The sequence below is a fragment of the Dipodomys merriami genome, unplaced genomic scaffold, assembly GCF_024711535.1.
Source record: "Dipodomys merriami isolate MVZ:Mamm:240054 unplaced genomic scaffold, mDipMer1.0.p SCAF_10, whole genome shotgun sequence".
NCBI classification, from domain to species: Eukaryota; Metazoa; Chordata; class Mammalia; order Rodentia; family Heteromyidae; genus Dipodomys; species Dipodomys merriami.
The window spans coordinates 19,913,240-19,925,448 of NW_027202271.1; the positions used below are offsets into that span (position 1 = coordinate 19,913,240).

At 37.0% G+C, this 12,209-nt stretch overlaps 1 protein-coding gene across 1 annotated transcript; it reads left to right on the forward strand.

The window, feature by feature from the left end:
- The first annotated feature begins 4,229 nt into the window (after window positions 1–4,229).
- Window positions 4,230–5,168, forward strand: LOC138837486 (olfactory receptor 6C2-like). The gene has a single exon (XM_070036362.1). The coding sequence runs from the start codon at window positions 4,230–4,232 to the stop codon at window positions 5,166–5,168; it is 939 nt and encodes a 312-aa protein (XP_069892463.1).
- The last annotated feature ends 7,041 nt before the right edge of the window (window positions 5,169–12,209 follow it).

The following is a 12,209-nucleotide window of genomic DNA, read 5'->3' on the forward strand; positions in this document are numbered from 1 at the left end:
CATCTTCATCTATGTGAAGTCTTCAGCCAAGGATTCGATGGCAATCAACAAGGGTGTGTCTGTCCTTACTGTATTTGATTCCAGTGTCCTATATCTTGTATATACATTTTTCTAATTTGGGGAAGGGAAGGGAAATAACAAAATGCTAAAATAAGGATACAGGATAACCCATTGTAACAATGAAATGTACAAGACACTAAGTTGAAAATGAACTTTACAACTTTGCCAGGGGTGGCAGGGAGGATGGAGAGATGGAGGGGAGGAAAAGGATGGTAGGGGAAAAACAAAGAAGGAGATAACAATGCTTGATAGGAGATGGTCTCATTACCTTGTTCATGTAACTATAACCCCTCTGTACAGTATCTTTACAACAAAAATATATATTAAAAAAGACAAAATATTAACATGGAATTTATTCACTGCTAAACAATCTGATAAATCAAGAAAGGAGACATAGATAAATAAGCTGTCATAAGACAGAATGAATGAAAAAAAAGTAGACTAGATTTGTTTTCATTAGTTTATTAATGTTTTCCTAACAATCTGTTTGCAATGCTTCTAGTGCTTTCTCCTGTCTCTACAGGCTGTATTCCCATAGCTGCTAAGTCAGATTGGGCTTTTCCCCTAGTTCATTAAGTGGTTTTCCAATGTGAGTTACCATGGACTCCTTTGTTTATCAACTTGGTCACAGATTTGGCAAACAATATAAACATAAAAATTAAAATTAGCGAATATTCCCTGTAAGCAAGAGAAATCATAATGTTATGCCAAAGGTACTCTAAGTTCTGTGGACCCACTTTTCAATGATAGAAAGAAAACCAAAGTTATTTGCTCATCTGATAGATGACGGCTCTTCATGGATGGAGAGAAACGACATAATCAACTATGGAGAGAAGTCTCAAGCAAAGGGTATATGTCTAGGTTACTGGAAGTCATATTGTGTTAGGTTTCAACATAGTATTCATTTTAAAATTTTTTTCTATAAGAATAAGTATAAACCACTAATAAAAAGATACAATTAACTGCCAGAACTGTAAGTATAATAAATTCTCATTTGTTACATTAATTGAAACCTGAATAAATAAGCTTGAATAAATAGATATTTCTGGATTGTTACAATTTAGAGAAATAATTGCTAAGATAATATTAATTCAAATATTATTTTAGACTGTTTTTTTATTGTGAGAATACCGTACAGGGGAGTTACAACTGCATGGTATTTTAGGCTGTTGTTCTGTTGGATAGTATATAGGTATTAATGCAACTATATTAAGCAAAAAGTGAGTTAGAAGTTGTTCAAAAGTAACATAATTTGAGTGAAGTGAAACGTCAGGAAGTTAAAAATTATAAACCAATAGCCAAAACTGTATATTTCTAGTGGAATTAGAAACTGAAGCGCAGGAGTAAAAGACAGAAGCACAGAACATTGGAGGGCATATTTCTGCAGACACATAATTGACATAAAGTGCTTATTTCCACATCTAGCACAAACTACCTGTTATTCAATTACAAAGTATTCGTTTGTAAAGAACACATGGGAGAAACAAAATACAGTATGATGAGTAAAAGTTTCTGATTTACACTTAGGGTGTTTACACTTACACATATGGTTATATGATTGACATTATGAGGATGTTTGGGAATTTGGAAATCACATTTGGAGTTCAAGAAAACACTTCAAAGCAAGTGCATATGTTAAGAAATAAATGAGGCAAGGTGCCAGTGGCTCACACTTGTAATCCTAGCTACTTAGGAAGCTGAGAGATGAGGATCACAGTTCAAAGCCAGACCAGGCAGGAAACTCCATGAGACGCTTACCTCCAACCACCAGACTCTTATCTCTTATCATCAGAAAAACTGGAAGTGGCACTGTGGCTCATATGGCAGAGTGCTTGCCTTGAGCTTAAGAGCTCAGAGAAAGCTACCAGGCCCAGAACTCAAGCCCAAAGACAAAAAGAAAAGAAAAATAAAGAAAGGAAGGAAGGAAGGAAGGAAGGAAGGAAGGAAGGAAGGAAGGAAGGAAGGAAGGAAGGAAGGAAGGAAGGAAGGAAAGAAAGAAGGGAGGGAGGAGGAAAGAAAGAAAGAAAAATAAAAAGAAAGAAAGAAAGAAAGAAAGAGAAAGAAATTCAAACAGCTATCAACACAAAACATCAGCAAGAAAGTAAGTCTAGATATTACAAATTGAAAAGATGAGAGGTAAAACATGTATGCAGCAATAAGATAAGTTGTGAGAGAATTGTATCAATATTGCATAATTTAAAATGTCCGTTCTAGATAGACATGATGGCTCCCATCTCTTATCTCACATTTTCAGAAGGTAGAGATCAAGAGGATTATATTTTAAGATGAAGGGCAGAAACATAGCCAGAGCCCTTCTGAACACATAGATCCTTGTAATGGTGAATGCTTCTATTCCAAGCTATATAGAAAACATAGCACCCAGGAAAAAATACAAGACCTCATGGAGGAGAGAAAAACTAACACAAAAAAGTGCTGATAGTCATGAGTCAAGTGGTGTTTCCTTTGAGGTGGTGCCTTCTTACCAAGTACAACTCAAACACCAATACTGGGCAGCAATCGCTCCAACTGCAAAGCTAACTACTCAGGAGGCCATGATCTAAGGATCTTTGCTCAAAGCCAGACCAAACAGGAAGTCTATGAGGCTCTTAAACCCAATGAACCAGAAAAGGAAGTTTGGTTTGAGCCCAGACCCCTTCCAGATTTTTGCTGGTTAATTGGAAATAAGAATCTGAGAGACTTGCTTCCCCTGTCTGTCTTTGAACTATCATCTTAAGATTACAACCTCCTGAAATTCTAGGATTGTAGGCTTTAGCCACCAGCACTAATCTAGACTTCAACATGTAATCAACAGATAAAGAGTTCGTTAAATGAACCTCACTACCTGTAATATATTTGCATTTTATGAATGACAAATACCAAGGGAAACACAAATAAGCTAAAGAAAAATAAGATTGAGAGTGAGGATTCAGCCTCTGTCTTACAAAGAACACCTCATATCACAAAAACATTGGCAGTCAAGCTAGGCACAGATGGCTCACACCTATAATCTAGCAACTATAGAAGCTGAGTTCTGAATATCATAATTCAAAGCCAGTCCTGGAAGAAAAGTCACTGAGATTCTTATCTCCAATAAACAGGAAGTATAGCTGTGGGTCAAGTAGAGAGTGCTAATGCACAAAAGCTCAGGAAGAGGGAAGGGATGGTAGGGGAAAAACAAAGAAGGAAGTAATAATGCTGGATAAGAAATGTACTCATAGGAAATGTAACCCCTTTATACAGCATCTTTCCAATAAAAATATATATTAAAATAAAAAGCTCAGGAACACTGCTCAGACCCTGAGTTCAAGTCCCAGGACACACACAAAAGAAAAAAATAGTATTGTTTTGTTTGAGAAAAAAGAAATTGAGGAGCTGAATATGTCTTCAGTGGTACAGCACTTAGCATGCACAAGTACTTGGGGCCAGTCCCTAACACCACAAGAAGAGAAACCCAAAACAAAAAAAAAAACCTGAATAATATTTTGAAGCAAGAGCAAATGGAAATAAAAATAAGAGGTGAGTAGGAGTTGATCACCATGAGGAGAGGAAAAAAATGGGGATATTGAAGGGAAAAGGGGACTGAAGTGCATCACATATGAACATAAAGTGTGATGATGAATCCCACCAAATGCTTGGAAAAAAGATGGGAAAAACAGAGAATAAATGTGAATAAAATGAAGGGGATGAATGGGCTAAATATTCACTATGCACATGAAAATTTTCATATTATTAACATATGCTAATTCAAAAACACAATTGTATGTATTTTATAATATAAAATATATAGCTATACTATATTGTACATGTAAATATAATATGTACATATTACATAATAAATATATAACAAATACAGCATAATATGTAATAAAATGTATTATTGGTTAAATGTGTTCATGTGTTATAAAATAATAATAAAATGCATACAATGTTATATGTTATAATATAATGTTTATTATAACATGATATAGAGTATTATATTTAAATTTTGGAAAATGATTAGGGATGCTTAAATTTTTTATTCTACCTTGAAATGTTAACTACTAATTGTAAATACTAAACTGCTACTGTAATTAATATGTGTGGAGTACAAAGTTTTAATGCAAATGACTTTACTTTCATGTTTTTGCTCTGTTATCTGGATTTTCAGACTGAGTAGCAGTCAGGAGTGGATGATGAGAAATCAAACCATCACAACGTTCCTTCTCCAGGGCCTGACTGATGACCCACAACTGAGGGCTGTGCTCCTCATCTTTCTGTGTCTCACCTACATGCTGAGTGTCACCGGAAACCTCACCATCATCTCTCTCACCACCGTGGATCCACAACTCAAAACTGCCATGTACTATTTCCTACAAAATTTCTCCTTCTTAGAAATCTCATTCACATCTGCTTGTATTCCCAGATACTTGTACAGCCTATCAACAGGGGACAAGATAATCACCTATAACAGTTGCATCACTGAAATTTTTTTTACTGATCTTTTTGCTGTAACTGAATTCTTTCTCCTGGCCACCATGTCCTATGACCGCTATGTGGCCATCTGCAAACCCCTGCATTATGTGACCATCATGAACAGCAGGGTCTGTAGGAGACTCGTCCTTTGTTGCTGGGCAGCTGGCTTGTTGATCGTATTCCCACCATTTAGCCTTATCCTACATCTGGAATTCTGTGACTCTAATGTCATCAACCATTTTATCTGTGATTCATACCCCCTCCTGAAGATCTCATGCTCACAAACATGGCTCTTAGAGCATATGCTTATAGTCTGTGCTGTCTTAACCTTTGTCATGACCCTATTGTGTGTAGTTCTATCTTATATGTATATCATTAAGACCATTCTACAATTCCCTTCTGCCAAGCAAAAGAAAAAGGCCTTTTCCACCTGTTCTTCCCATATGATTGTGATTTCCATCACCTATGGCAGCTGCATCTTCATCTATGTGAAGCCTTCAGCCAAGGATTCGATGGCTGTCAACAAGGGTGTGACTGTCCTCAACACCTCCATTGCTCCTATGCTGAGCCCTTTCATTTACACCTTGAGAAACAAGCAGGTAAAACAGGCTTTCAATAACACAGTCAAAAGAATTTCATTGTTGTTAAGAAAGTAAGGAAATTCTCCAGTGTTTAAAAAAAATTGCTGTTTTGATGGAAAATCATTGGTTTTTCAGCATGTATCTTTGGATTTTGACTTCGTCTTTTCCTGTCAATTTCAAATGACTCAGAAAAAAAAAATCACACCCAGAATACATATACACAAGAAAATAATAGAATGAATTCACCGATCAATGAAGCTTGGCAAAACCACAACTAGAGTGAAAAAAAACAATAAAGTACAAGTGCTTATTGGAGAATCTTCTTTTTTATTTTTTTTATTGTGAAAATACTGTACAGAAGGGTGACAATTACATGGGCAAGACAATGAGTACATTTCTTATCAAGCACTGTTGCCTCCTCCTTTGTTTCCCCTTCCCATCCCTTCCCATCCTCCCGCCGCCCCCCCCAATCTTCCCCCCCCCACCAAAGTTATAAAGTTCGTTTTTGACATAATGACTTGTACACCTCATTGTTGCAATGGGTCCACCTGTATCCCTATTTAAACGATTTGTTTTTCCCCTTCCCTTCCACAAATTATACCTACATCAAATACAGTGAAAGCAGGGGTTATACTGTGGGGGAGGGGCATACAAAGCAACAAAGAAATTATCTTATAAATGTGTTAGAAACAATCGCATGAAAGAAAAAAAACATTTGAATACATATCTTAGGGTTCATTTCCCTAACATCACCTTATCTGACCTTTTCTGCTTGACTCAGACATATAATAGATATTGCAAATAAGGGAAACCATGGGACCTATGTTTCTTTGGGCCTGGCTTACTTCACTTAATATAATTTTTTCCAAGCCTTTCCATTTCCTAACAAATGGGGCAATGTCATTCTTTCTGATGGAGGCATAGAATTCCATTGTGTATATATACCACATTTTCTTGATCCATTCATCTACTGAGGGGCATCTTGGTTGGTTCCATATCTTAGCTATAGTAAATAATGCTGCAATAAACATAGTCATGCTGGCAGCTTTAGTGTGGTCTTGTTTGTGAACATTTGGGTAAATGCCCAAAAGTGGGATTGCTGGGTCATAGGGTAGCTCTATGTGGAGTCTTTTGAGGGACCTCCATACTGCTTTCCAAAGTGCATAAACAAGTTTACACTCCCACCAACAATGCAGTAAGGTTCCCTTCTGTCCACATCCACTCCAGCATCTGTTGTTGTTAGAGTTCTTGATTTTAGCCATTCTAATTGGAGTGACGTGGTATCTCAATGTTATTTTGATTTGCATTTCTTTTATGGGTAGGGAGGTTGAGCATTTCTTCATGTGTCTAGTGGCCATCCTTCTTTCCTCTTCAGAGAAGTTTCTCTTTAAGTCTTTAGCCCACTTATTTATTGGGAAGTTGTTTCTTTGAAGATTTGTTGTTGGAGGATTTAATTTTTTGAGTTCCAGGTATATTTTAGATATGAGACCCTTGTCCGTTGTATGGCTAGTAAAGATTTTCTCCCAATCTGTGGGCTTTCTATTGATCTTGCTAGCTATGTCCTTTGCCATGAAAAAACTCTGCAATTTCATGCAATCCCATTTGTCCAACCTTTCTTTGGTTTGTTGTGTTTCTGGGTCTCTATTAAGAAAATTTCGGCCTGTGCCAAGGAGACCTAGGGTTTCTCGTATTCCATCTTGTAATGATTTCAGAGTGTCAGCTTTGACTTCGAGGTCTTTGATCCATTTGGAGTTGATTCTGGTGCAGGGTGATATTTAAGGATCTAGCTTTAGTTTTCTACAAGTAGTTAACCAATTTTGCCAGCACCATTTACTGAAGAGGTTGTCTTTCTTCCATTCTATTTTTTTAGCTCCCTTATGGAAGATTAGATGGCTATAGGTCTGTAGGTTCATTTCTGGGTTTTCAATTCTATTCCATTGGTACTGAGGTCTGTTCTTGTGCCAGTACCAAGCTGTTTTGATTACTATGGCTTTGTAGTAGAATTTGAAATTTGGTATTGATATTCCTCCAGCAGTGTACTTTCTGTTGAAGATCGTTTTTGCTATTCGGGTCTTTTATTTTTCTATATGAATTTTTGGATTGCCTCTTCTATTTCCTTGAAGAATGAGGTTGGAATTTTGATAGGTATCGCATTGAATTTATAGATAGCCTTGGGAAGTATTGCCATTTTCACAATGTTGATCTTTCCAATCCAGGAGCATGGGAGTTTTTGCCACTTTGTACGTTCTGTTTTGATTTCCTTTTTCAAGTTTTTAAAGTTTTCATCATAAAGGTCTTTCACTTCTTTGGTTAAGTTAATTCCTAGGTATTTTATTTTTTGTGGGCTATTACAAACGGAGTTGCTCTCCTAATTTCAGCCACACTTTTCTCATTGGAGAATCTTCTTAATACCTGATGCCACTTAGGGACAGAAGATAAAACAGAAATCCCCAAAAACTCCAGTCCTACTTCCATCCCTCACATTGTAGCGATATTCCATTTCATTCCTGATAGATTGGCCAACACCACAAAATCAAACAACAATAAATTTTGGCAGGGATGGACGTTGGGGGGGGGGAACCTTATTGCACGTTTGGTGGGAATGTAAACTAGTACAACCACTCTGGACAGCAGTCTGGAGTTTCCTCAAAAAACTAAACTAAGATCTTCCTTTGACCAGCCTTACCACTCCTGAGCATCCACCCCAGGTGGATATGGAAAAGACACTTGCACAACCATGTTCACTGCTGTACTATTTACAATAGCCAAGTTATAGAAACAGTCCAAATGCCCTACAATAGATAAGTAGTTCCAAAAATATGGTACCTACCCAAAATGGAATTTTAGTCAACCATTAGGAACAATAAAATTAAGCCATTTGTAGGGAAATGATGGACCTAGAGCAAATCAAGTGAGTTAAGCCAAGCAAAAACTGACAAATGTTGCATTTTTTCATATGTGGACACTAGTTCTAAAACACACCAGGATATGATGAATGATACAGGACTCTACACATTCACACACAGTGAAACCAAAGGAGTATATTCTTAAGAGAGTATCACAAAGGAACAATGCCTATGTGCATCAAATCAAACAAAATAATATTTATTGAAATGAATTCCAGGGCAAGGAAACAAGTTTTTTCTTTCCTTTTGACTTTTTGTGTTTTCTTTTTCATTTATCTTGTTTGTTCATTTCTATGTCATTGGGAGTGTAAAGGGAGGCATAGAAATGGAGGGACAAAGGGCAAACAAATGCAGCAGTAATTCTCACTAGGCACTATGTTGAAAATGAACTATATACAACTTGTGGATGGGGATGAGAGAAAAACTGGGAGAGAGCAAGGAAAGGGGTGATATTGTGCAAAAAGAAATGTTCTATTTAAGCTGGGCGCTGGTGGCTCACGCCTGTAATCCTAGCTACTACTCAGGAGGCTGAGATCTGAGCATCACGGTTCAAAGCCAGCCTGGGCAGGAAAGGCCATGAGACTCTTTTCTCCAATAAACCTCTAGAAAACCAGAAGTGGTGCTGTAGCTCAAACAGAGTGCTCGCCTTGAGTGCAGGGATATCACCCAAACCCAGAGTTCAAGCCCCACGACCAACAAAAAGAAAAAGAAAAAGAAATGTTCTATTTAAATAAAGAGGCTTAAGTAACTCTAACCCCTCTGTACATAACCTTTATAATAACAATTTTTTAAAAATGTTAATGCTTTATTATAAACTGAGGCTAAGGTATGAAGTTTCAAGTTCCCTTGAGCTTTAAGACCTTGCTACAATAATATGTATATTGCTAACATATTGTTCATCTTAAGAATAGGTAATAAAAATTCAAATAACAAAAACACTTTTATTAATATTTAACTTATAGGCCACAAAGTTGAAGTGCAAATTTCAATAACCTCAATTAAATAATTTTAGTAATATTCACAAAGTTATGTCTATCATCATAATCTAAGGTTAGAACATTTTCACACCTCCAAAAAGAACCTTGTAACCATTAGCTATTATTCATCATTTATCTCTTTTCACATTTCTTCACAGCCAGAAGCAAATGCTAATATTCTCTTTGCTGTTGTTTCTCAGAGAACATACAGTTTCAGTTAGACAAGAAAAATAAATTTTGACATCTACTGAATAGCAGGTTGACTGTACTCAGAGACAATGTCTTGCACATTACAAAACAGCTAAGACAGTAAATTCAAATCCATAATCAATAAAAAGAAAGAAAAAGGAAGCTTTTTATTTAATCATTTTATACCATATGCATACATCAAATTTATATTGTACAAATAACCATATGCAATTAGGGGTTGTTGAGTAAAAATTATTTCAATAAGAATATATGTATATTAAATGAACTTCAAACTTTATATCACTTTTAAGATAAATTTTTAACACATATTTTCATACAGTGGAACCCACTGTAATTACATATGGACTTCTAAGAGTCTGAGGGATTCTTAGGTATTAAACTGTAAATATCAAATATGTGAATGCATGAAAAATGTGGCTCAGCTCTCTTAAACTTAGTTTCTAGATTTAGGAATGCATACTGGAATTAATTATTAATTGTGACTGAAAAGGTTTTATAGTTGGCCTGATGAGGTGAACATAATGAAAATAGAACCAAATGGTAGCTTTGAAATAATAACATGGAATTTATTCACTGTTAAACTATTGTAATGTAAAATTCAGTTTCAGATCCAGTTGCAAGAAAACAGAGAAGCCACATTTTGAGAAGTGAAATCAGGAGTCTTTACTAGAAAATGGGAGTCTGCAGGTAGACCCTTGTCACAGAGACCTGCAGCCTCCACAGCTCCTGCAGCAAGTCTTAATGACAAAAACCACATGTATGGGTAGAGACAAAGCCCCAACATAAACAAAGGCACCAAGAGCAGGCCTTCCCTAAACATGATACATTTGCATATGCTTTCTGGGGCCAGACAACATGATGCATCTGCATGTCCTCTAAAACAGAGCCCTCCTTCACTAAGCTAGGCATCTTCTATTCAAAGGTTGGCTTGTCTCAGCTGTAGGCCTTTGAGGCTGGGTGAAAAGCCCCCATCACCTAGCTAGGCACCAAGATGTCTGTGAGAACAAAGTGGCATCATCTAGACCTGGTCTCTCAACTTCAAAGCAAACTAATAAAGCAGGAAAGGAAACCTACATAATTGAGCTGTCTTACAAGACAGGAATAAATGAAAAGAAACTGGACTACATTTGTGGTTAATGAGGTTCTTAATGTTTTCGTAGCAATCTATATTTTCGTAGCAATCTATTTGTAATGCTCCTAGTGCTTTCTCCTGGCTCTACAGGGAGTGTTCCCCAGCTACTAATGCAGATTGGGTTTTTCCCTAAGTTCATTTAGTGGTTTTGTAGTGGGGAGGTGCAGTGAGACCACTCAGTCCGAAATGAAAATGTAAAAGATTTTATTGAGCACAAAGTGCTAACGCGCCAGGGCGGCACCTGGAGTTGGGATCCCAGGAAAGCGCCCCAAGTGCCAGCCCACATTGGCTTTTAAGCATTTTGGGCTAGGGAGGGGAAAGGGGAAGGCTGGGTGTTGGTTTTAGCCAATGATTGTTACAAGAAATTCGCACGTTAAGTTTAAATTTCCGGCCAAGGTTTTGCTGGCAGGAAGCAGGGGAAAAGAATAAAGTGTGGGTTAGGGCTCTCATTGCTCAGAAAATAGCAGAAGCAGACATTAGAGTGACGGGGTTACAGGGTTACAATTACAGTTACTAGCTAACATAGCTAGTTGCCAGGGAAGTCTTATCCACAACACACTTACATTTATATCTTAAAATCGTTCATTATCCATTTTACACAATCCAAGTCAGATATTATATTCCATCTTTACTTCCTCCACCATACCAGTTTTTCAACGTGAGTTACCATGGACTCCTTTGTTTGTCAACTGGGTTATAGATTTGGTAAATAATATAAATATGGAAATTAAAATTAGAGAATATTCCCTGTAAGCAAGAGAAATCATAATACTCACTATTCCAAAGGAACCCCCAAGTTCTGTGGGCCCACTTTTTAATGATAGAAATAAAACCAAAGTTGTTTCCTCACCTGATGGATGATGGCTGTACATAGATGAGAGAGAAGCTTGATGCAAACAACTACAGAGAGAAATCTCAAGAAATCTCTAGGCTACTGGGAATAAGATCATGTTAGTGTTCAACATAGCATTCATTTAAATTTTTTTCTCTAAGAATAATTGTAAACCACAGATAGAAAGATACAATTAGCTGTCAGAAGTATAAATATAATAAATTCTATTATTTGTTACATTTTTGGCACTTGAATAAACAAACCTTGAAGAAATAGATCTTTACAATTTGGGGATGGTTATTTGGAGGTAGAGATGTGCCTCAGTGGAGAGTGGTAGCCTTATACAAAAAGCTGAGGGGGCTGGGAAGGTGGCTCAGTGGTAGAGAGCGCTTGCCTTGCATGCCTGAGGCCTTGGGTTTGATTCCTCAGCACCACATAAGCAAAAAGAAAAAATCCGGAAGTGGCGCTGTGGCTCAAGTGGTAGAGCACTAGCCCTGAGCTGAAAAGCTGAGGGACAGCTCCCAGGCCCAGAGTTCAGGCCCCATGACTAGACCCCTTCCCCCAAAAAAAAGCTCAGGCCACAGTGCTCAAACACTGAGTTCAAGCACCATGAATGACACAAAAGAAAAACGTAGCAGTCAGTTACATTTGTGAAAAAATAAACTGAAGAGCTAAATGTATCTTCAACGGTACAGCAGCACTTATTCACACAAACTTGCAGTAATTTCCTAGCAACACAAGAAAAGAAAACACAGAAACATAAATTAAATAAGATTTTAAAGCAATAGCAATGGGAAATAAAAGAGGTGACTATCTAGGAGGTGATCACCAGGAGGAGAGAGGAAAAAAATGGAGATATTTGAGGGGCAAAAGGGATTGAAGGGCATTGTATATGAACATATCACAGCATGATGAATCCCACCAAATACTTTGGGAAAAGGTGGGAAGAGAGAAAAAAATAAATATGATGGTGAAATTGTTGAAAATTCACTTTGGACTTATACATTTTCATATTATGAACATATACTACTTCAAATGCACAATTATATATATATAGTG